We start from the raw sequence: 25880 nt of genomic DNA on the forward strand, positions 1-25880 counted from the left end.
GTGGCCTTGAGCAAGACCCAGGGCCTTTCTGCGTCTCAGTCTACTGTCCCATAAAATACAGACAGTAACAACATTAAATGTTAAATACGCATAATAGTAATCCATGGTCCAATGGGGGAGAGATGTAAGCATTTCTTTAAAAAAAAAATCTTTTAGTTACAAGGAGGTCTTTGTCTTCTCCGGCTAAGACACTATGCATGGTTCCATTTTAAGGCTGTTGTTGTTGCTTTTGGCTTGTGCCTTTTCCCTCTACTTACTTGGCTTATTCAAATCATCCTACTTTAACTTCAAACTCTAGTTTAAATGATGTCTCCTTCATTAAACCTCTTAGTCTAGTTCACAGCTGTGTCTTTCTTCTCACTTAAGGTGTTGTGCAGCCTAGTATGTTATAATAAGTTCTAAATTCTGGCCTCCTCAGTGTTGTTCCCAGTGGGTAAGCTGTGACACTGACCTTTCTTTCAGGCAGAGAGAGTGTGTTACATTCTTGCTGCCCCCGGTGAGTACTCCTTTTTCTCTGAATGTTTTTGGCTCATCTCAGTGTCTCTTCCTACTTTCTTTTCTTGCTGCTTATTCTGTACTCTGAACTTTCGTCCTGTATGTTCTGGCAATTGTGCAAGTTAAAAATTTTAAACAAAGGCTAATTGAAGATGACTAACTTGATTTTACTTCAAGAGAAATTACGATACTTTTAGATTTGAGAATGTTGTTTAGGAATGACAAGAAAACCAGAACTCTACATAGGAATTTTAAGAGACCTTAAAGTCTCTTAGGATAGATATACGTTATATAAGGAGAATGGTTTGGGCCTTACTTCTTCCTCTCTAGTACAGGTTGCTTTTTCGGTCTTGAGTCTGTTGAGATACAATACTAGTAACGTGCTAAAATGTATCTGTAATGAGATCCTCGAATTTGAATTTTTTTCTCATCTTTGGAGTATCTACAATTCTAGTTTGTTTTCTGGTTAACTAGATTATTAGTAAGGTATAATTTAAGGGTTAAAACGTAACATGATTTAGCTTGTTAATTTTCACTAGTGTGCTGTAGGCTTCTTCTTTTGGTCAAGTTAACTTCATTGTTTGAAAAAATAACTGCTTGGTGTGAATATACTGCATTAGGAGAAGCTATTGACAAAGAATGGGAAATGGAAATACAATATCTGTTTTAGTTTTCCTAAAGATAGTAAAGCAACAAAAAATAGTAAAGCAAATAGTAAAGCAAGAAAATAAAGTTTGTTGTGTACCAAACAAACCCCAATCTTAAAATATGGAAACTGAGCACTCCCAAAAATTCAGTGTTTTTCCTCCCCCATAAATCCAAGAAAGTTTCTTTGGGTCCTGTTGTGATCATTCATCCAAATTGATAATTTCAAGGTTGACTGGATTTATGCCATTGGTATTATTGCATGTAACTTCTTGTTAATTTTTACTTAGACATTCTGGGAAGATCTAAATAGAATAGAGAACAATTTGGATTAGAAAGGGTATGCACAAAAGTTGAAGTATTTAGTGAAAGCAATAGTCCTCCACTCTAGTGAATTCAAATGAATATATATAACATATTTTAAGGGAAAAGGTCTTATGAACTCAATTGCTTAATTTTATTGTTCAGAGATATAAAAAAAGTTTGTCTTAAAAATCAAACACTAGTTAGTTTCATAACAAATAGAGCTCTTTCTTTGAGCCACTTTTTTGGGATTGGGTAAGAATGACAGAGGAAGATATTTGTATATTTAAATCATAACACACCTACCAGGGAAATTCACTATTAGAAAGAACAATTCTGGCTCTCCAAGGCTGAAGATTAAGAATGCCCAAGACCATGTAATTTTCTGGACTAAACCCATTACACAAACATGCAGATAACATAGGCAAAGTCAGCCCCGAGACAACCCGAGAATACAGGGTTTGCTGGGACTCTGCTCTGTCCCATGGCCCTGCCGGGCACTGTATTTGTATTTTTGTCCTACAAACCCTGACAGCGACTTTATGAGATAGCTTTTATTTTTAGTTTACCTGACATTATTCCATGGAGGGCTTTGCTGGGATTTTAACACACATTTGTCTTCTGAGCTTTTGCTTGAACCCAATGAGTAACTCTCAAAGCTTTCTTGACGTGCCCGAGAGTTGTGTTTTCTCATGTCGTGACTTAGAAAATCGACACAGGCATGAAGGATTTTATTTTCTTTTTCAGACTAGACAAGCCTTCCTTATTATCATTACATTTGGGACACAAAATAGACTCACCTGAAAAGGAAGGGCAAATGGGCGAGATTTCCTGCTATTGAAGACTTGTAGGTCTTGCATACCCAGCCTAGATTCTACCCTAGCTTCCTAAGGGTCTCTCTTGCTTGGGTTTGCAGAGGATCCTAACCCTTTGTCGGGATTGCCCTCAGCTCCATTCTAGTTACTAGAAGAAAGCACAGCAATTAGCCACCCTGAAGATCACAGCCTTAATCCTTCTGTACAGGCTGGCTTTTCCACAGGCTGCTGACACCCATTATGGAGATTAACCCCTTAATCGGCTTTTTCATTTCAGGCTTTAGGAGCACCACGATGAACACACAGGCTATATGTGAAGTCCTTTGGTAGTAACCTCTGGTGGAGGGATTCTGTGCTTTGGAATTTCCCAAACTCTATAAATCCAAAAGCTATCAAACCTGCCGGTGTCTCTCACAGATATCTCCCATTGTCATTTTGGTTTAAATGTGGAGCTAAATAGAATTTTCTAGTTCTTGAGCTTTAGATGAGTAGATACTACAGAGCTTGAAAATGCTGGACTTATTTCTTGCAAGATTTTTTTTCAAGAATAAAGACCCCAAACCTCTCTTGGGATTGACTGTACTGCAGTAAGCTATCACATCGAAACCATGCAGGAGCGCTCAGCATCAGGGTAGAAGGAATAACAAAAACTAACATTTATTCAACCTTTTCTTTGTGTCAGACACTGTTAAGGACTTTATGTCTACTTTCTCACGTGACACACCAATATCCCTCCCTATAAGTCAGGTGAAATTATTAACTGCTGTACCCAGAGGAAAAACTGAAGCTTAGAGTGTTTTTGTATTATACACAGGATACAGCAAATCAGCAGCCAAGTGAGAAATGACACGGAGCCTGTCCGCCTCTACATCTTACAGTTTTAACCAGGACCTTTCACTGCCAAATATTTAATTACACTTTGCTTTGTGGTTCCAAAGACTATCCCAGAAATGTAAATTACACAGGTAAGGATGGAACCTTTTTATTACAGCAGGCTTGTTTTAAGATAGGCTCCCATTTCCTGCATGTAAATGAACTACATGGAATTTATAAGGTAAGTAGGTTTGAATTGTGCTCCTCTCTCTTTTATGTGCCAGGCAGTCTTAGGGGGCTATGGGGGACTTTGTAGGGCCTACAAACGTCATGTGATTAAACCTTTTGATTAAAGTTCCTCCTACATTCAGCATCCGAGCATGCATCGATTGTAGATAGTCATGCCGATTTGAAACTGGAGCCAGTTGCCTTAGAAGGAAATAGTGAAGCTGCTGAGGTTTGTGCCTGGCACCCACACCTGCTTCTTTCTTCCTCTCTTCTATTCTAGGCTGAAGCCTCTCTGGCCTTCTCCTGGAGCCATGGGCTTTCTCGTGCTTTAACTCCATTGTTTCTCTCTAGGGGGAAGATATACAGTATTGCTCATGTACACTACAGCTACAGCCTCATTCTCTGAGTATTGTTTCAGGAACTGTGGCATTTGTATTTTTGTTGTTGTTGTTTTTTGGTACCAGGGATTGAACTCGGGACCATGCACTTGTGTGGCAGGTGCTGGAACCACTGAGCTAAATCCCCACCCCAGTATTTTAAGCTTTTCTTTGAATTGTGAAATGAGAGATTGTTCCTTGTGATAGAAATTTCAGTTCTGGGTGAGAAGTAAGAGAGAAATTATTTGGGCAGAAGTCTGCTGAAGTTCACAGTTTGCCCACTTAACAGGCCCTCTTTGAAAAAAACCATGATTTAATTTTTTTTTTGGTACAGAGGATCGAACTCGGGACCTTGCACTTGCAAGGTGGGCACCAGAACCACTGAGCTAAATCCCCGGCCCCCCTACATGCATTCTTTAAAAATTAAATCATGGGGCCGGGGATTTAGCTCAGTGGTTCTGCTGCCCGCCTTGCAAGCGCAAGGTCCCGAGTTCGATTCCAGATACCAAAAAAGAAGAATGCATGTAGGGGAGTGGCCCCGAAGAGAAAGCATACACTTCCTATTTTCACTCCCTTTACTATGCAGATATCTTCCTGATCCACTTCCTGGCTCTCAGAGTTGTGTTCTGGAAGCCTCCTGTGGATTTAAGGAAGTTACCTGCTCTTTAGGCATTTTCTCTGCCATTTCTGTCTTATCTTCCCGTCTGTCTTCAGAACCCTTTGACACTGTTGCGAGGGACTGTGGAGATCACCTCCAGCTCTCTCCTCCCATTGCTCCAGGCCTTTCCCATCATGCCCTAGAGCAAAAGGGTTGTATCTTGGCTATGATTTTCACATTTCTGTACAACATCCACTAGTAAATGAGAAGGGAATGAGGGTCACGAAGGTGGATGTGAGTTGCTTAGGGCCACATTTTAGCCTAGTAGTGGCGTCCTTTCTGTTTGGTACGTGGTGGGCTTGTGTTGCATTTGAAGCTGTGACAGAGGCGAGGTGAGGCCATGGGATTCGTGGATCCTCAAGTCAGTGTGGCAGTTGCTTTTCGGCCTCCTTGAAGCCAGGAACACATCAATTCTCTCAAAAGAGACTGATTTCTCCCAGGAAAGGATATGGGGCTCACTATCATAAGAAGAGATAGAGTGACTGGAAAGGGATACCACTTTCTTTCTGTACCCATAATACTCCATATGTTTTTCTATTATTTACTGATCTCATTTTTAGTACTGGAGATCGAACTCAGGACCTTGAGCTTGTGAGGCTGGCCCTGTGCCGCTGAGCTACATCCCCGGCCCTGATCTCAGGGTTGTATCACATTTATTTACCAGGGGAAATTTCACAAATTCCACACAACATAACTCTCCCACCCTAAGATCCAGAATCTATCCTCTTCCCCTGCCCAGGACTACTGCAGGGAAATTGATACTGCTGGGAATATTTTGTGTCTGTAAGCTGCTCTGGGAATGGATAAACATATTGAGAACTTCTCATTGCTTTTGAGTAGGAGTATGGCTCAAGAAAAGCATTGCTTCAAGAAGTTTAACCTGGTGGGGGTGTCCTGATTGTATTGGCAGGGACTGGAGTAAAAGAATCAGTTACGAGAAAGTTGCCATGTCAGGTATGCCTTCATGGACATAGGGAAAAAGCACATTGAAATAATAATCATTGAATTATTGATGGGATATTAAGATGGCTGAGCCCCAGAGAGTGTGGTTTATGGATAGAAGAGGAAAATCTGGGGGAAGAGTGACTCAGAAGTGCAGAGGCTAAATTATGTCCTTGGCAACGATGGTGGTGCTGTAATCCTCCTCAGGGACAGCCCTTCCTTCAAGGGGTATTGGTGCAGGGTTGAGAGGGCTTGAGATACTCCCAATTGTGTTTGCTGTTTGGAAACCCTCTGGGCTTTTTCCTTGCAATTCTTCTTCCAGAAAGCCAGCTTGATGCTGCAGTTAGGGCAGGAGGAAAAAGTTTCAGGTGGGATCAGCTGGTAGGGGAGGATGAGATCTGACCTTCGGTGGCAGCCTGATGTTTTGGGACCACAGAAACAGGCTCACCCCTGTCTTCCAAGCCTGTGCATCTGATGACAGGAGAGACAATGGGGGCAGTGGGTGGGAACCACTGTGACTTCCTGGAGTTAACAGGGTTGGGTAACACTGAAGGATGAGCTCTTCCCCGGGGGGCCCAGCCCCGTGCACAGGTGGGGCTGCTCCTGCTGAGTGTGGGAGGGAGTTGTCCCATTTTGGATGAGCAGAGGGACCAGCGCCTACTACGCCTGCATCCTTGAGTTTGGGTCTCTGTCTGCTGTCCTCTCTGTCCTCTCTGCAACAGCCCCATCCCCGGAAGTCCTCGGCAGCATCCACGTCTCACCCTACCTCGCTGAGACTTCTTCGCCTGCCGTGAGAACAGACGTCAGGTAGAACGTTTTCCAGTTAGACCCATCAGTCCAAGGTGTGACTTACTGACAAAGGTGGCTCAGGCTGGTGGAGGGACTTGCAGTGCTCTTTACATTAAAATATGCATCTTAGGAGCTGGGGAAGTGTAGCTCAGTAGTAGAGCACTTGCCTATGGTGTGCAAGGCCCTGACTTTGATCCCTACTGCACGGGCTCAAGAACACCACACACACACACACACGCATGCACGCACGCACGCACAATTTGTACCTGTTGTCTGGGTGGAATATGGAATTTTGTGTACTCTGGTGGGAAAAACTAACTTTTGAGAAAATATTTTCCCTTATTATTCTAACTAATACAATGAGACCAAAAGGTTAGCTGTAGCCAGAAAGAGGTGTCGAGGGCTCTGCATTGCTCCAGGCCTTTCCCATCATGTCCTAGAGCAAAAGGGTTGTATCTCGGCTATGATTTTCACGTTTCTGTACAACATCCACTAGTAAGATGTGCCCCTTACCCTAAGGAAGCCATATCTTATAGGGCGGAATGTAGGGGACAGGACACAAATAATTACCAGATAGGATGAAGAGTTTGAGAATACAGATTTATATAAATCATGTGAAGTACCGCAAAGGGAAACTAATTTCTGGAGGATTTAAGGAGATTCCATTTGAATGGGGGAGAAGTGGATAAGGTATGGTGGTACAGGCCTATAATCCCAGCTACTTGGAGGCTGAGGCAGGAGGATTGCAAGTTCAAGGCCAGCCTGAACAACTTAGTGAGACCTGTCTCAAAATAAGATAAAAAAGAGCTGGGGATGGGAAAGCCTTCAATGATTCTGATGAATTTGGGCTTGGTCCCAATGGAGTAGATAGGAAAGGAGCCTGGTCATAAGTTTTTTTGTTTTTCTATACCAGGGATTGAACTCAGGACCCATCGCCTGCAAGGCAGGTGGCAGAACCACTGAGCCAATCCCCCCGGCCCCTGATCATAAGTTTTAGCAAGTTAACTTTATTGATAGTGTACCAGATGGCGTTTAGGGGATTTGGAGGCAGAGAGATGAGAAAGGGTTTGTAAGAGTCTGAGCGTGACATGAGAATATCAAGAAAGTAGCAGTGTGGGATACGAAGGAGAAGATAGCAGAGGAATGGAAGCATTCAACCATTGGCCACTGCAGGCTGGTGGTGCGGGGAGGTTGGAGATGGCATGAGGTTTCTAGCTTTGGCCTTTGAGGAACGCCAGTAACTGATATGTGAATTCAAAGGAGAGCAGCCTTTGTAAGAAAGATAATGAATTCGGGGTGAGGGAGCCTGGGCAGGAGGCACTTGGCCGTCTTCAGGTGTAGATGTTCCATTGTCAGTGTGGGTCTGGGATTCGGAGTGAGACTGGCTGGCTTTGCAAGTCACTGACAAAGAGAAATCAGGACTTGCTTGTGATTTTCCTGATGAGAACCAAGGGTAAAATACTTGGGAAACTGCAACATTTAATGAGAATCAAGAAAGCTTGAGAGGCAACACTAAAAGGAAAAAGACAACCAGTAGACAGATGTTTGAAGAAGATCAAAGAAGAGATTTCAGGTAGGATGGTCAGCAGTGCCAAAGAACACAGACTGGGGTGAGATCTTTTCAGTTTGGCTGTTGATATGTAAATGCTGTGTCTTCTGGAACTAGGGAATGCATCCTTTCAAAGGTACTAACTGAAAGTCTCTCAGTGTTTATGGATCATATAACATGGGCATTTGTGGAAGTTAAAGGAAATGTTGAAACTGATATAAGAATTGAGGAGAGAGCTGAAGGCCAAAGCTCATCCATCTTGGGCAGCAGTTGAAGCCTTAGAACATCTGACTTTTGTGAAGGAAAGAAGGCTAAGACTGAGTGGCAAGAAAACCCTCGAAATCAGGATGGGCACAGAGCTAAAGGACTCAGTCAATGCAGTGAATGAGGAGGGACCTGGAAGGTTGGAAAAAACTCAGAAGGTGCAGTATGAATTGTAGCATGGGTGATTCACCTGGCCAAGGCTCCAGAAGAAGGTTCTCCCAGGTTTTATTTTCAAATTCTGTAGCGATTGTGTAGAACGAGGGAAACCATCTGTGATGTCAATACAAGATCCTGAGAGATCTGGGAGCAAGAGTTTCCTGGACAGTTTAGGGCCCCAAAGTGGGACTGCTTGTCATTAGGGAAGGAAAGGGCAGGGATAGAATGGAGCCATTCGTGTATCTTACTGAGCAGGCATACAAGATGACAGATGGTGAGGAGAGAATCCAAGGGGGTGTGAAGACACACTTGCTGGGTGTACAGCTCCCTTGGAGACAGGAGCAGGCTGAGCTTTGGAGCTCTTTAGAGGTATGTAAGAGATGTTCCTGGGAAACAAGACAGGAACATTCAGGGAGCTAGAAAATGAGATAGGTACTTGGAGAGAGAAATTGGAATGAATAGTGATCTAAGAAACAGGGAAGCAGGGCCAGGGATTTAGCCCAGTGGTTCCAGCGCCTGCCTTGCAAGCTCAAGGTCCTGAGTTCAATCCCCGGTACCAAAAAAAAAAAAAAAAGAAACAGGGAACCCTCAGTTATTGAGGGTTTGAGAATACAAATCTGTATCATCAAATTCTTCACCCTATCTTGTGATTGCCTGTGTCTCATCCTCCTATCTTCTACCTGTAAGATATGGATTTGTTGAGAGAAAGGACCGTATCTTAATGATCTTTGCATCCTCAGGACCCCCGTAAAACTACTTTAGGTGCATAACTCACATTTTATCATAGAGAATTTATACAGGACAGGTGGTGTCATTAAACAATACCTGAAGAAGTCTATAGTTTAGAAGAATCGATGTGGGAATGTGTAGGAAAGCGAATGTTGGGGAAAGTGACCTTGAACCTCTGGGAGAATGGCCCTCGCTGCTCCTAAACTGGCATTCCATGCTAGACATGAGCACTGTGGTCACCATGAGTCGGTGATCCACTGACGGGTCACCTGTGGCTAGGGCTGTGGTGACTTTCTGGACCTGCAAAGCTGAAAGGAGCAGATTCTGGACCACGGCAAGTTTTCCAAAGTAATTCTATGTTTGAAAGACCCATTAATGGTCAATCTAGTCTCACTGGCAGACTTTTGTTTATTACTGATTCCCATACCAATCATTAGTGGTTTTAAGGATAACGCAGTAAGCATTACTTTACATAAACAGTTGGTAAAATAAGTTAATCACTGTATCTGCTCAAGAATCGATGATAAAAAATAGGAAAATAGGGGCCGGGGATTTAGTTCAGTGGTTCCATCCCCTACCTCGCAAGCGCAAGGACCCAAGTTCGATCCCTGGTACCAAAAAAAAAAAGGAAAATAATTGTAGAGCATGTGTAGACTAGAGATAACAAATGCCAAGTCTTTCTGCTGCCATGCCTCTATACCTACAGCTGATGTTACTACTTAATAATGAAACTCTTTCCTGCTGAACCTAGACTTGCTGCTACAGAATTCTTTCTTTCTTTCTTTCTCTCTCTCTCTCTCTCTCTCTCTCGTTTTTGAGACAGGGTCTCGCTGGCCTTGAACTCACTATGTAGCCCAGGCTGGCCTTGATCTTACTGAAATCCTCCTGCCTCAGCCTCCTGAGTGCTGGGATTACAGGCATGTGCCACGATATTCAGCTTAGAATTGTTTGTAATAGCATTAATCAAGGAAGCCACAGCCAGCTTCCGGAGTTGGATCCCTGTGAATTAAAACTGTGCCCTTTCTAGCTTAGATAGTTAGGGAGCCTGGCCATCGGAAATACAGAACTTGGCTGGAAAGCACCTAAAGGATGGTTTACTTCTCAAATTTAATGTCACGGAGAAATATCGTGGTCAGATATCAATGTCAAGGTCAAAAATATCCTTTCTGACGAAACGTCTCTGGACATTCTGCCAGAAAGAATATTATCCTGGACAAATACACAAATGGTCGAATGCACTGATCTCAGTCATGAACGCATTCACTGTCAGGCTGCAACCGTGCTAGGGCTTGCCAGGAATCTCAGAGGTCAGTGTCACGTTTCCAGCTCCAGCCCCACCTCTTATGGGAGCTATGGTAAATTATTTAAGCTATTTTAATGCTCACAAAAGAAATAACATCTGGTTCATTAATTGAAGATCAACAATGTAGATGTACAAATCATCTCACACGCGGCATGTACTCAGCAATGTTAGTTCCCTCTCACTTGTTAAATATTCAACACCAAGGAGAACTCCCTTACCAGATATCTCTGATCGCTCCTCGAATATTTCTAGTCATATAGCACTCATCATTTTACAAGCCGTTCCGCTTTCCTGGTGTTTGGACTGTCAAGAAGTTGCCTTTAGATTAAACTGAAATCTGCCACACAGACCGTAGCTTTGCTGATGGAGAGTCGTTTGGGTATTTGACAAAGGTAAGTCTGCCCTCCCAAAATCTTTTATTTTCCAAGTTAAAAGATCAGCAGTTTATTCAGCTGTTCTTTAGGTGACCTGGTTTTGACTTGCATTGTGATGCAGACTGCTTTTCTTGGATCACTTCTACATCTGCAGTACTGCACAAACCTCGTTCTCCATTTTAGTACCTAGTCTTCCAGAAACACATGCTGTGTTTTACCCTGTTGCCTCCCCAGGGTGATACTCCTTCCAGAGATATAATACGATGCAGTTTCTTGTTTCCTTATCTAAATTCATAGAAACTATTTATATTCAATAATTGAGATCAGTAACCTAACATCTCCCCCACCCATGGTTTCAGGGTGCGGTTTCAGGGTGGCTCAGGTGTCTTGGACACATCTGCAAAAGAAACTTATTTTCCTTTTTGAGTTCACCCTTTTTCCTTGGGTGTTGGGCCAAGGCATGTCACTCAGATGTTTCTGATTGTGCTGTTGACTAAGTAGCTGGCTCTGAAGCTATAATTATCACCCTCCTTCAATTAAAATCACATTTCTTCATTGCAACACGGAGGTATTGCAAAACGTGGTAACACATATTGGGTTTGTGTTCCCTCCAAACAAGCTTTCCCTGGCTACTTGCGTGTTTTCTCCTGAGTTGTCCAACTGTTTGGGGTTGCTACCACCCCACTGCTGTGAGAGATTCTTCCCCACAGTGATGATCAATGCACACTTTATGGTTGTGTTGCTTTTATCTGTTGGTCTCATTAGCTATAGTATAGTTATTGAAAAATTATTCTCAAATTTCAGAATTTTGGATGAGTCATATACTAGAGGCATACTCACATGGCAGCATAATTGGTAGCAAAATGAAAAATTGAATCAACATATGCTTTAATTGTAAATTGTGCAGATGACAGACCGAGCAGCTTTCATTGGATTTTAGCCAGTCTTTTCCAGTGAAAATTGTGTGTGTGTGTTGGGGATTGAACTCAGAGCCTCATGCATGCTAATCCCATGTTCTGCTATGGAGCCACACCCTGGCCCCTTTCCCTGTGAATTTCTCAATCATGGTTAAACAACGTAGGAAGATAATATGTTGTTCCCACACATAATTTCCACCAACATACGTCTGGCATAACCACATTGTGTCCTGAAAAAATCAGCTTTCTGTCAGCTGCTTTCAGAGAACCCAGCTTTGTATCTACAATTAGTTGGTTGCCTATATAAGCAAAGCACACTTGAATGACAAGTTAGAGGATCCCAAGGTCACTTCTGTAGACGAACATGTGTGGACACATTTGTTTCCTTATAAGTACTGCCTAGAAACAAAGTTACTCTAGTTTGTGAAAATAATGTCTAGTATTACTGAGACACATGGGTCTTCATGTTGATTTTCTTTAAAAAATCATCATGAATTTAAAGACTGCATGTGAAAACTGGTGATAACTTTCTACTGAATCACCAGGTTCAATGTGATTTATATCACTCAGCCTTGTGAAATGGCCTACTTGAGACTTGCATTACATAAATTTTATGTCCCCGGAGAGTGCCAAGTATTTTGAGTGTTTTATGAAAATACTAATTGAATTCAGTGAATATCTCAATAAAATGCAGACACTTTTTTAGTGTAATTTCTTCATTAGGATTTAAAGAGAAGAAAGGTGAAATTCATTGTCATGTGACTCAAGCATATTTTAAATAGAGTAATCAAAGCAAAGGGACTCAGTTAAATATATTTAAGGCTTTCTCTTAGTACCTCTTACGTTATGGACTCTGCCTGTGTGCTGTCTGGATGAACTAGGGCCTGTTCTTTCACTCTTACCAAAGATGAGCCCTGGGAAATTTAAAGCCAATAACTAACTGATTCGCTGAAATCTGATAGATGTTTCTGTTTCAAGAAAGCAATAGAAGAAACATCTTCCCACCACTCAGTAGTCACGCAACAAAGTTTTACTGAGCACATTGAGTGTGGCAGCTCCGTGCTAAGGGAGTGACATGGGTATTGTCCCAACACTGGTGGAGAGAACACCCCAGCATTTGCACACAGTTCACACACTTGTAGTCAACAGTATTGGCTGTCTTCTATGCAATGGGCTAGATGGTTGTTTTGTGCACCGTGTATTGTGCAGGATGCCAGGGCCACAACAACACAGAGCAAACCAGATGTGGTCCCTGTCCTGGGGCACTTGGTTAGTGGTGAGCATGGAACAGAAGCTGGGCAGGGCCTCCCAGAGGTGACATTTCAGGTGAGGCCTGAGTGGGGAGTAGGAGGTAGCTTGGCCAAAACTGGGGAGGAAGAAACTGTGGGCTAAAGGAAACATTTGTGAAGCTGGACCTAGGTAAAAAGCTACAAGCAAACTACTTTGTAGGCCAACACTGAGACAGGCATAGTTTCTCCTGGATTTTTTAGCTCAGGTTCAGTTGGACTGAAATGTAAGAATCTGTTAAGGCCATTCTTTTTTTTTTTTTTTGGTACCGGGGATCGAACTCGGGTCTTTGAGCTTGCATAGGAGGTGGTGAAACCACTGAGCTAAATCCCCGGCCCAAGAATCTGTTAAAATAATGCTTTCATATTTGGTGTTTTTTCCCCCTGAGCAAACCAAACATAAGTTAAATGTCCCAGAAGGGTCCTGAACAGATCTGTGGCTAGAGATCACTTTTCCTGATGATAGAAGACACAGGTGCCCAATATTTAGGAGTCCCGGGCCACACTGCCTGAAGAGGAATTGTCCTGGGCCATACATGAAATGTATAATGTAGTTCATGTATCTGAGTAACAAAACTTCTTTTCAAAATTTTTTGTGATAGCATTTTAGAAAAGACTTCCAATTTAACTGTGTGGCAGGCACAGGAAGCAGAGTTGGTGTAGTTTCTCTTGCCACCCACTTGATCCACATTTGAGGGCAGCGACCTGAAAAACATCGCTAAAAGTCAGGTGATACTGTCTGTCACAGGTTCCATCTTCTGGGGCAGAATTTCTGCTGTCTGGGGCTGCATGATGTTGGGATATTTGTGTATATTGTAAGTGTTAGATGACACATTTTACCCATTTTTTTGCAATGCAGCTTTTATATGGTTTGGTTTTCAGGGCCGATACTTTGGAAACTGCAGCTGAAGAATCTCCTGCGTAACTCAGCAAATAATTGTGTAACTTGCGGCTTTAGCTTTGACTCTTGGGAAACTCGATCTTACATATATTGTCTTTTTAACTACTCAGAAATCATCTCCCTGTCATGCAAGGGTTGCCTGGTAGCCTGCAGGGGACAGATGAGCATGATAATGGTGACTCAGATGCTCTTGGCTTCTCCTCCCTGTGCATCCCTACCTCTCCCTTGAGCAAATCTTGTCTTCCCACCTCGAATTCCATTCTCCCAGCTCTGTCAGCTTGGCAAGCTGCAAAAAAATACACTTTCCACAGTTGCACAGGGGAATGACTGACGCCCCAGAGACTCCAGAGGGAGAAACCGAGTCAAACCCTCCTCACTTCACATCACCCAGGAGGATTTTTCTTACACCAGTGAGACAAGCAGACAAGACTTAACTGGTTTTTATACACTGGCGAACTCTGATTAGTGTGGATTTACTTCTACAGGTTTTGTTTCAGGGTTATCATCAGATTGGACGCTGATTCTGTATGTTTGACTTTTTAAAAGCAAGTGAGAGGGCTGGGGATTAGAGCTCAGTGGTTTTGCCACCTGCTGTGCAAGTACAAGGACCTGAGCTCAATCCCTGGTACCAAAAAAAAAAAAAGAAAGAAAGAAAAAAAAAGCAAGCAAGGCATAGTGGTACAGGCCTATAATCCAAGCATTCTGGGAGGCTGAGGCAGGAGACTTTCGAGTTAGATTGAGCCCATCCCAAGCAATTTAGTGTTTTAGTAAGACCTTGTCTTGAAATAAAAAATAAAAGAAGGCTGAGGATGTAGCTCAGTATGAAGGCCTTGGGTCCAATCCCCAGGAGGATCACAAAACAAAACAAAGAAATAATAAAAATGTATCTTATTATTTATCAACCGATCATCACTTACTAGATAAACTACAGAAGTTTAATATTAAAATCATCCTTTGAACCAGAGTCAGCACATAAGGTTATGTAGTCCAGGTATCACTGAAAACATCATAAAGTGCCTTGCAGGATTGATTATATAATATAAAATGTAATTAAATATCTAAGAGTATTTCACTTTAAAAAGTGCCCTAAAGTATCAGTTTAATAGTATGAGTTTCTCCTTTAAAACTAATAAAAATGAATAAGGAAGTGTCATATGTCCTCCTCCTCAGGCTCTGTTAAATAATCAATATGCATTATGTGTGCAGCATCGACACTTGCCAGTTAAAAATAAAGATGACTGCCTCAGCACTCTGGGAAGCTGAGACAGGAGGATCGCAAGTTAGAGCCCAACCTAGGCAACTGAGCCACTTAGTGAGACCCTGTCTCAAAATAAAATATAAAAAAGGGCTGTGAGTGATGTAGCTCAGTGACAAGGCCCTGTATTCAATCCCTAGGACCACAAAAAAGATGATAATTTACCTTTTTCCATTTGCACCAATGTGATAAAGAAAAAAATGTGTGAAAGTTTACCATGTATTTGCCTTTATTTATTTATGCATTCATTTATTTTGCAGTACTATGGATTGAACCCGGGACCTTCTCACTGAGCTACATTTCCAGCCCTATAATTTTGTTTTATTTTTAAATTTTGAGACAAGATCTTTCTAAGTAGCTAAATTGCCCAGGCTGGACTTGAATTTGCAATCCTCGTGCCTCAGCCTTCCAGTTACAGGATTATAGGCATGCGCCACCACACTTGGCTGTGTATTTGCCTTTAATTCATTAAAACTGAGGTTATCTTCAATAGACTGTGTGAAGACTTACGTGTGGTTGGTGCTCAACAGATGTGTTGAATAAATGAATATACAAGTGAATGAATTTATCATACCATATATATGTATATATATAACTATACAAACTAGAAGTTGTTTTTTAAAAATTATACTTCAACTGCTTAAAATCATATTTGTAGGTATGCTCACTTGAAGTGTGAAATTGTGGCCGTAAGTGATTTTTAAAAATCCTGTAGGTTTTGAAAATAAAAGTTTCAAGATGGATGCACTGTTCCCAGCAGACACGTGTGTCTGTCTGCACTTAGGAGGTGGGGTCCGAGTCAGCAGCTAGGACGGGCCTGTTCTGAGTGGCCCGTCACTCTATCCTGTGGTTGTGGTGTTTTTCATGCCTCCCAAGTGCTCCGCTACTGCCATGCGTGTGACATCATCGTCGTCGCTCTGAGGAGCCGAGTCAGGCCAGCTGAGGAACCTGTACCGCTGAGTCGTGACTCAGTTAGCAGAGCCCAAGTCCTGTTCCTGCTCCTTTGGACCCTGTGGGCCACTCCCGAGTCCTTTAAACTGCTCTGAATTTTGCAAACGCACCATTGCATGTGTGTGAAGCCTTGCACGTACTCAAAATTTTCTTGTAAATAATTAGCACACACTAATTTTAAAAAAGTTCCTGGCATTAGGAGTGATAATCCCCAAGAGTGTTAAGGTTTTCCACAGCCTGTTCTCTGTGTTGCCAAGTGTTTACTGCGTGGTCCTCTCCTCCACGCGGAGCAGCTGCATTTCAACATGAGCCTCTTACAGATCTGAAGGGCTGCGTGGTTTACGAAGTTCTTTCGCTGAAAGTGGCTCACGTGATTCTCACAACAACTTCTGATCTGGGGGTAAATATCATCTTTCCCCACCAAAACCAAGGGAATTAACTAAGGAGAAATATTTCAAGGGAATGGAATTAATATGAGAGAATGAAAAAATGGAAACAAAGCCTTTGGAAATAGGGAGGGATGGAGGGGTTGAAGGGAGGGCAGGGGAAAGGGGAAAAATAAGAACCAAGAGAGACTATGTAAAGGTGCAAATTTCCAATGATGAATGTCATTATACTGTACACCTAAAATGTACCAATAAAATAAAATTTAAAACAACATTTCAGATGGAAAAGAAAATTGTGCATCTGTTTTTCCAGTTGGGAATTGCTTAGGAGTGTGTGTGGAAGGAACAAAATGCCTGGGAGAAATATGCTAATTGTTAATTTTTAAAGTTTTACACAAAAGTCAAGGTTGGTAAAACTGAAGTTGTTGGTACTATGAACAGCTAATATTAGCGATTAGCATGTGCTGGGTGTGAATCAACCCTCCGACTCCTGACGGTAAGCCTATGAGGTGGGTGCTGTCTTCCTCAGGGCTGAGCCGGAGCCTGGGCCTGCTGCGTGCCGGCGGAAGCTTGACCCGAGCTATGGCCCAGCCCAGCAGGCATGATTTTGCCCCGGTTTTACAGATGAGAGGGCAGGGTAACAGAGCTGAGTGAAATCCCCAGAAGATGCAGGGCCGGCCCTGGAGCTAAGCCCGCCCTGCTCTGCTCCTGCCATCCCATCGGGCAATTTCAGGCTGGCCTGGTTTAGCAGCCAGCAGGGAAAACCCCTGAGCAGTCCCCAGCCTGTGCCAGGTTCTCAGCTCTGTGCTGCCTCTGGCGGGGCCATAATGGAGACAGAGTCACCAGTCATGGTCGCCTCACATCACAGAGGCCCGTGGCACCCAAGCGGCCCGTGTGAAGAATTGTGACAAATGGACACACGCTGGCACCCTCCCAACGATCCAGACAGAACGTCCTTCCCTCCTGATGGTCCTGAGTCCCTCCCGCCACACCTGGCATCAAACCAAGGTCCAAGTGTGGTACCACACACCCATAATCCCAGCTCTGGAGAGGCTGAAGCAGGAGGATCGCCTGGAGTTTCAGGTCAGCCTGCCCTGTATAGTGAGACCCTGTCTCAAAAATAAGAAGCACTTATTACTCCAGGAAAAGCCACGCCACCCTATGAGTTTGCTTTTCGTTTTAATTTGACATTTGAGTGTATGTTTTAGATTCCGAGGAGTTCACATTGGCTGTCGGTTCTCTACACTCAGTTGCTCATTTCTTCATTTTATACTTTATCGAACTTTCTGGAGGGGAATTGTTAGCTAACCAAGACAGTTTTTACCTTATTAAGTTGATGAGTTTTAAAGAAATGTCTGTTTCTCTTTCTTAAGTCAGTTTGCCTGTATTGAGCACACCTGCGGTGCCTGGGCCACGTGTTTTTTTGTAAAGTTCCAGCAGGTGGCGCTCTTGTACAGCCGAAAAGCTTTCTAAAGGCGGATTTTTCTAGGTGTTTCCTTCCTACTGAGACTTACTGTCAAATCCATTTCTATTTGGGCAACTAGAATTCATTACCTTTGGTCATCAGAGTCATGCACGTTGTTTGCTGAACATTTTTAGAAAGTGTACGAAATGTTCCAGACACGGTGGCACATGCCTGTAATCCCAGCTAGTAAGGAGGCTGAAGCAGGAGAGTTGCACGTTCCAGGCCTTCTGGGCAGTTTGGTGAGACCCTGTCTCAAAAATAAAATAAAAATACATAAAAAGGGGTAGAATGCAGCTCAGCACTCCCTGGGTTCCATCCTCAGCATGACAAACAAAATGCAACAAAATGTACGAAAGAAAGATAGAGCATCCTCCAAGCCCTTCACCATCCCCTCCACATTATGCTGACAATCCAGGAAATAACGTGCTTTCCAAAGCTTTAGCTTAGGCAGACAATAAATGCATAGCAAAGTAAAATTTCAAGTTAGAAAATTTCAGATTTTGAAATAGCCTGAGCACCTTGCTGGCCTTGTGTAGCTGTAAAGAGAGGGCACTGTCTGAACCCGGGGGCTGATCCCCCACCCGCTGCCAGAGCTGTGCGGGATCCGCGGCTGAGATTTACAACCCCTGGTCCGGGTGTTCGGTTACAGCAGCCGGGACAGACCGGCCCCTGGCGTTTCCTGTCGGAGAAGCCAGGAGTGCGGCTTTAGCGGGCAGGAAATGTAATGGTTCCTCTGCGAGTGAAGACTGCAGACTGCTTGTTTCGACCCAGCTCTTAAGGGGAAAACACACTGCTGTGGGGACTTGCTTCTGTTCTGTGAAATCCTGGGCATTGGCGCTCCAAGGGTAGTTTTGTGAGCTTTCCCTGGTGCTGAAGCCTGCGGGCAGCTGACTCCGGCCGGAGGGCGTGACCCGAGGGGCCCAGCACAGTGGAGAGGCTCCGGGCCAGCCTTGGAAGTCGCTTCGTGCCCTCCTCAGCCATCTGTCTGCCTTCCCACTGAGGGAGGCACCGGCGGGAGGTGGGGATGCAGGGTGGAGGCTGTTGCAGGCTACAAAAGCAGCGTGCAGCCCCCCCCACGCGCGATGGTGCCCGCAGCCCTGGTCAGCTGAGCCCCCCGTGGTGAGTGCAGAGAGGACAAAAGGTGCAATCGCCCCTCCTCGGCCGGCCGTGGAGAGAAGTCTGGGCAAGTTCCCGTGAGAGCGGTGTCCCGGGAGCCCTGGGTGGGGGACGCTTCCATACGCAGGGCTGTGGCCACGGAGCAGGCGGACAGGACCCAGGCCATCAGAGTTGCGCAGACCCCTCCGGCTCTGAGCCCTGCGCCGTGAGACAAGGGCGCGACCGAATACTGCGTGCGATGTAAACCGGTGGCTATTTGTGGGCCCCTCTGAATGTCGGGGAAGCGCCGCCTTCCATGTCCGCGTCAGAAGCGACCCTGACGATTTCTCTAGCCCTGAGGTCAGTTCTCCTTGGTGCGCAAGAGAGAGGCGTGGAGGAGTGGCAGTGTGCGGCGAACGGCCCGAAACTCCCAAACCCGACAAGGGAGCACGGCCCCTCCCAGCTTCAGTTAGCAGAGCAGCTCTCAGCTCGGGACCCTCCAGGCCGGGCGCCTCCTCTGTCCCTTCCCTGACACACGCTTCACTGCCCCCCGGGCTCCTCCATCCCCTTTTGGTTCCATTCAGTAAACAATAACGGGACTCAGACAAGGCGCTTCCGGAGCCAGAGCTTTCTAGGTTCCTGGCAGTTGCTGTAGATCATCTCGTTTAATCCCCACAAGCCCTGCCCCGCGGAGCAGGTTTGCAGATCAAGGGATAGAGGCGTTCAGAGTTAAATTATTGCTGGTAGGTAGTGGAGCCAGGATTTGAACCCAGTATGCTTCAGAACCCGGGCTCTTCATTGTGAACTCCTGCTCTGGGTTTCTTTTTAGGGGTCTGAGCCACCATCTTCACCTGGCAAAGGCTTAGACTTGGGCTACCCTTGCCCTTCGCCCTTTGCCCTGCCACAGAATGCGACTTCTAATCCTGGCTTTCGGATCAGACTTAACTGCCCCAGGAGCCCCACCCGAGCCCCGCTGTGGTCCAGGAGGAAGGCAGCAGTCTCCCTGTACTGCTCAGTTCCTCCCCTCCTCGCCCCCGGTTGCTCTCTGCAGGCAGCGCCTCTGCCTCCCCCGTGGGGTCTCTGCGCCTGGCCTGTCTCCTTCTGCCCTCAGCAAGAGCCCCTGAAGCACAAGGCTGTCTGTGTGCCTCCTTCTGTCTGGCGTGGCCCCACAGGGCCTCAGGAAGAGCTTCTTGCCTTTGTGAAAGAAGGTGGTGCACATGGACAGGACAGCGGCTCCCCCTGGCAGTGGGTAATATAGTTGATTAGCAGCCTCACCAGATTGATGGAAACAGAGCAGAACTTCCAAAAGTTTCTTCTGAACGTAAACCCCCAAGCCTGACTAACATCTTTGCTCTAGTGTTCATCTACTTTATTATTTAATATTATAAAAATCTCTCTCCACGCCCTTGATGTTATTGTTGGAAGCAAGAAGGTACACACTTTGTGTTATTACCATTCATCTTTTATTAGCTCTATTAGCACTACTTCATCAAAGCTCTGTGATTTCAAAGCAATGGCTCACGTCCCCAGAAGAAAGTCCCCAGAGGACACTCCGGGTCTCAGGAGGGTGGAAGGGGATTTGGGTTCGTTATGGAGATCAATGTGACCACAGTGACCCATGACTGAATACTGCTTCAGAGGGACAAAGAGTACTCAAAGTGAAGAGAAGATCCAGAGAAAACATCAAACAGACCAAAACCAGATTGAACTAATACAGCATGTTAATCTGAAAGAAGTGATTCCTAGTTGTAAATGTCTCATTCCTCAGGAACAAATCATGAGGCTGATCTTGTGAAATTTTCACATCACTTCTTCAATTTCTTGAACTTGGGATGAGACCACCTCTCCGTTTATCACCTCCTGCACAATTGTCTTGATTGTTCGGGTTTTATTTGGATCTAAAGATCAAAGCAGAATAAAGGGAGCAGAATGTGTCAAAGATTATCACAACATTGGTTGTTGGATAATTTAAGCTTCTAAACTGGGTCTTGCCTGATGCAATCCATCAGACTTAAACTTTCAAAAGTGACATTGACATCCTAAAAATGTGTTCTATCCTGTGAGCACAAAATGTATTTGATATGGCCTCCTGCACAAATGAAAACAGTTTTCAATTTGAACATTTACCAAGTGGTGCAGTGCTCATAATTCCTGTCCATAGAGAAGATGTTTTCCCTTCTGGGCTTGCCAAAAGTTTTAACAAGCTACAGACCACTCTATGCTGCAAGAGCACGCAGCGTCTGTCTTTGGCTCATTAGTACTGTATAGTACTGTAATATTCAGTGAGACTTAATACTTTCCACCTCTGATGAACGTGATTCTGACTTACTTTAAGAGACTCTTGTCTGCATACCTTTAGAAGAATCAATGGACTGAGCTTGAGAGTTGGAGACTGTTACAGATGAGCTTTCATCCAAACCATCACTGTAAGGAAAGCGAGGGGTAGGGAGGGAATCATGTTAGGCTGGCTGCAAGGAGAAGGAATAAAGAGAATTTGCTATTTGAGCTCAAAATTAGAAAAGTACATAAAACCATGGCCAAATAGAGAATCTCCGGTCTCCTGATTGGCAGATGCATTCTGAGAGCAGTCAATCGGCTAAGTGCACCCTTGTTTTCAGATCTTGCCTAAAATGGGCTGTCAGCGGGGCAACCTGGCAGCTCGCAGGGCATCTGGTCTTGGAAGTTGGATTCCCGACCACAGGGTGTCCCCTGCCTGCGCCCCCCGCCTCACTCACTCACCCCGCGGCCTCCCCATCCAGCAGTCGGCGGTATGTCTCGATCTCCAGCTCCAGCCGGGCTGTGGCGTCCAGCAGCCGCTGGTGCTCAGCACCCTGGCACTTGGCGTTGGTTCGCACCTGCTGCAGCTGCGCCTCCAGGTTGCCCACGAGCTGCTGCACCTGGGACAGCTGGCTGCAGTAGCCGCCCTCGGTCTCCGCTAGCGAGTCCTCCAGGGATTTCTTCTGCACGCGGGAGGAGAGGAAAACGGAGGCAGCGATGAGCAAACAGAAGCTGCAACATTGTCCCGGCAACTGAAACAAAGTTGCGTCCACGCTCACCAGGGCAAGCTGAGACTGCAGCTCGATCTCCAAGCTCTGCAGGGCGCGCTGCAGGTCGGTGACCTCGCTCCTGCTGGACTGCAGCTGCTCGGTGTTGGAGCTGATCTCCTTCTGGAGCTCCCCGCTCTGCAAGGTGGAGAGGCGGAGGGTAAGCGCTGAGCTTGCATGGGTCTGGGCCCAACACCACCAAGCCCTCTGCTGTCCCGTGGATACCTTTTCCACAAACCAGGCCTCTGCATCCTTGCGGTTCTGCTCTGTGAGGACTTCGAACCGTGCCCTCATGTTGTTGAGGAGCCTGGTGAGGTCCACACCCGGCACCGCGTCTATTTCCACACTGATCTCCCTGGGGCCTTTGGCTCGGATGCTCTGGAGTTCCTGCAGCAGCGGGGAGGGAGGGTTGTGGGTCCAAGGTGATCTAGAGGGGCATCCAGACCTTTGCCTTCCTGGGGCCTCTTCTTCCACAAAAGTTATGCATTTTTTATTTAAAAAATTTTTTTAAATTTTTGAGATAGGTTCTTGCTATGTAGCCCTTGAACTAACTATTGTAGCCCTTGTAACAATCCTCCTGCCTCAGCCTCCAGAGTGCTGGGATTACAGGCGTGCGCCACCACGTCCGGCTCAAACTTTACTTTTTGACTGGCTTGATACAAAGGTAACTATATTAACAATGTATATACAATACATTAAAACTTTAAAACCTAAAAGTATGTATTTTTCGACCGATTTTGAAAGAATTTAAGGCCTATTTTCACAGGCCCTAAAATTACCTCAGGCCCTGGGTGCAGAGCCCAGGGGACAGTGGATTATTTGGCCTGGCCTGAAGTGTCCGCTACCTACAGGGTCCACCACCTCAACCAGAGGAAGGCCTGGTGTGTGGGCCCAAGGTTTCTACTACAGCTGCAAACCCAGAGCTATGAGCAGTATGTGGGATTGTGCACTGTTTGTACCACTTATTGCCAATCTAGTAGAAACTTCTTTTGAAAAAATTTGTTATAGGTTTTAGAGATAGATTCTGGAGAAGTTGCCTAGGTAGGTCTCAAATTTGGGATTCTCCTGCCTCAGCCTACTGAGTGCTGGGATTACAGCTGTGAGCCATGATGCCTCATTGGGTAGAAACTTCTTTAGAAGCCAGTTGCCAGTGTGCATTCTGTGCATCATGGTACACACTATGGCACATCAGCGGTCCATGTGCATGCATTACACTGGGTACAAGTGGTTTCTCTTATATAGTAGTCCATAGTATTGGTACAATTTTGTTTCTTAGCTTTTGAAATACTATGTATATTTTTAAAAGCCACTAAATTGAGACAATTAAAATTTTACTGTCAATATCCAATAATTGAGAATGAGAAAATCAGAAAGTGCACTAATTCATTAAACAGGTTCATTAGCAGGAAGCACCTACACCAGGGTGTGTGTGTGTGGGGAGAGAGAGAGAGAGAGAGAGAGAGAGAGAGAGAGAGAGAGAGAGAGAGAGACAGAGAGAGAGAGAGAGAGAGAGACTTGAAACAAATGGCCCTTTGAACAGGGAAGGTAACTTCTGATTTGCAAATTTGAAATTGTAATCGTGGGGCCCTGGAATTTCAGGAAGCAGCGCCCACCTCCTTGTGGTTCCTCTTCAGGTAGGCCAGCTCCTCGTTCAGGCCCTCAATCTGCATCTCCAGGTCAGCCCTGGGCAGGGTCAGCTCATCCAGCACCCTGTGCAGCCCGTGGATGTCGGTCTCCACCATCTGGTGTAGGGCCAGCTCACTCTCATACCTTCGAGCCAAGCACACACAGTTTAGAGGGTCCCACAACCAGCTGGCACCCCCCCCGCCCCCTCGGAATGTCTGGTGCAGAAATCCATGCAACTGTTTAAGAATAACATCGTTGCAGTATGTGAGGGAGTTTTGCTTTTGTGACTTTTTCTTTTCTTTTTTTTTTAGTATCATAATTTCCTGTTCAATTGGAGAGGAGAAGAGGTGTGGAAGGGTTTGGTAGTTTTCTGGTGGTAGTGAACCCCAAAGCACAGCACCCCAGGGTGCTGTGGGTTCCACTTGACTGCTGCTCTGGTTGGGAGAACAGCAGCCTCCCTCCGGGTGATGTTCCTAGTGGCACCTTAAAATTGCAGTGACTTTTTGGCTTAATTTTCTTCCCAATTTAATGAAAACCCCCGGCGCTTCTTCAGGGGATTTTACCAAGATGTTACCGGTACCGGTCCATTGCCACTCCAACTTCCTGTGTGGAAATGTTGCCACACAGAAAAGGAAAAAGGAAGTTAGAAAAGGAAATTAGCTTTTGGCCCTTCTGCCTGGGAGGGTGGAGGGTGGGAAAGGAGACGGGAGTGCAGAAGTGGACGATCTTTCAGTTAATCTTTCAATTGCCTGTGCCATCAGGAAAACAGGTGTTTCACCGGACTGTGTGGCAGACACGTTATTCACGCATCTCCCTGCAGTGGAAATTCAGGCTAGGACACTGGTGGAATTGTCACATTGCATCCAAGGTAATAGCGCAGTGCAAGTGTAGTGATTGGGAGCCCGAGGTGTAAGAAACATAATTTAAGGTTGTATAATTCTAACTGTGCTTGCTTCTAATTGCTTCCTAGAATGACCTACTTGAATGGCGAACGTGAACTTTAGCAGATGTGAAACGTTCGCCGTGAGTGGATGCAGGGCGCGAAAGCCAGGTCGGGCCCCGTTCGTCTGCTCTACTCACTTCATTCGGAAGTCCTCGGCGGCCAGCTTGGCATTGTCCACCTGCAGGATGACCTGGGCATTTCCGATGCTGGCAGAGAGGACCTGGCAAAGGACAGTGAGACCCACAAACTGGAGCCTTAAATACTGGCGGTCTCCACGTAGTATGTTGACGTGAAGGTCAAATGTGGATGTTCAATGCTGTTTTCTTAAGAGCTTAAGGCAGCTGCATTTTTAAAAGAAAATGTGTTTACAAAATATCATTGCAAGATGAGGAGACACACTTCCTCCAGGAAGGCACGGAAACACACCCCCTTTATGATAAGTGACATGGGGAAGTAAACTCCTGGAGATGAGAGAATTCTCCAAGCACAGTCTAGCTGAAAACTCTAAATTGCAAGTGATTATCACTGTAAAAACACGGTGTTGGTGAAAGAGGAGAAGAATTCCCAAATGCCCTCCTGAAGACGTGGTCTTACCTTGTTCCTGAGGTCCTCGATCAGTGGGTAGTATTTACTGTAACTGTTCTGGGATGAGGAGTCCCTGGCCCCACTTCCTTGCCTTTCATACCAGTCTCGGATTTTCTGTCCCAGGTCAGCATTGGCCTCCTCCAGGGCTCGAACCTTCTCCAGGTAGGATGCGAGTCTGTCATTCAGCTTTTGCATGGTGGCTTTTTCTGACCCAGGAACAAGGCCTCCATCATTGCCACCGAGGATACCTGCAGAGCCACCTGCTGGGCTGTCCCCAAATGCCATTCCCAGCCCTCTGAAGCCACCTCCCAAGGGTCCCCCGTGACCAGTGCCCAGGCCCCTGGCCAGCGAACACGTAGAGGCACCAGAGAAGCCAGAGCTGGACCCAAACACGGAAGCAGCAGAGAAGCCCCCAGCACAGCAAAACCCCCCAGCTCCGAAGCCAAAGGCGCTGGCCCCAGGGCCCCCCACAGGGCTGGAAGTGGACAGGCCCCTGGCTTGGCCTGCCACTCTGCTCTGCTCAGACATGCGCTGGGACAGCCCAGAGCTCAGCACTGAGAGCGACATGGTGTCCTGGGAGAGGGGAGGTGGTGATGCCAGAGGCGCGCTGCCAGTGAGCAGGGGCCCACCTTTTATAGGCCAGGGGGCGGTGTGGCCGTGGGAAAGCTCACCCCTCCATCGGAAATCGCATGTCCCCCACCGCTTCTAGGCCATCTCAGCAAGTCAGTGATTCATGTGGAATGAAAATTCACTGGTTTAGAATAACCGAGCAGTCATTTCCATTCGATAGATACGTGTGATACAAAAGGGAAGCTGGGTGGAGAGGCTTGAGGTTGTCAAAAGGGATCTTCTGGGAGGGAGTTGTTGCCTGTGTCTGCAGCACAATCAGAAAGCAGTGAGTGTAGCGAATCTCCTCCTGGACGTCAGGCTTCAGGCCTGTTCTTCGCCCGCCTTCCCATTTGTTTGCTTTGGGAAGCCAGGATAAG

At 45.6% G+C, this 25880-nt stretch overlaps 1 protein-coding gene across 1 annotated transcript; it reads right to left on the reverse strand.

Moving 5' to 3' along the window:
• Positions 1-20090: 20090 nt before the first annotated feature.
• Positions 20091-25561, reverse strand: Krt12 (keratin 12). The gene is made up of 8 exons (XM_004859421.4): positions 24904-25561; positions 24447-24529; positions 23354-23510; positions 21966-22127; positions 21753-21878; positions 21436-21656; positions 21050-21120; positions 20091-20594 (listed from the first exon to the last, which is right to left on the reverse strand). Exons 1-8 carry the CDS (start codon positions 25459-25461, stop codon positions 20497-20499), a joined length of 1476 nt encoding a protein of 491 aa, XP_004859478.1. The 5' UTR covers positions 25462-25561; the 3' UTR covers positions 20091-20496.
• Between the last annotated feature and the right edge of the window lie 319 nt (positions 25562-25880).

This window comes from Heterocephalus glaber, unplaced genomic scaffold (assembly GCF_053883595.1).
Source record: "Heterocephalus glaber isolate CG9 unplaced genomic scaffold, H.glaber_assembly_v1.0 deba00001773, whole genome shotgun sequence".
Classification (NCBI taxonomy): domain Eukaryota; kingdom Metazoa; phylum Chordata; class Mammalia; order Rodentia; family Bathyergidae; genus Heterocephalus; species Heterocephalus glaber.

What these genes read in the sequence shown, in the direction of transcription:
- Krt12 (XM_004859421.4), bottom strand. Translation starts at nt 25,461, where the DNA reads ATGTCGCTCTCAGTGCTGAGCTCTGGGCTGTCCCAGCGCATGTCTGAG. An exon ending in TCGAGGACCTCAGGAACAAG is followed by an intron (nt 24,530 to 24,903) that starts GTAAGACCACGT and finishes GTCCTTTGCCAG; the next exon opens with GTCCTCTCTGCCAGCATCGG. An exon ending in TGAAGAGGAACCACAAGGAG is followed by an intron (nt 22,128 to 23,353) that starts GTGGGCGCTGCT and finishes CCGCTGCTGCAG; the next exon opens with GAACTCCAGAGCATCCGAGC.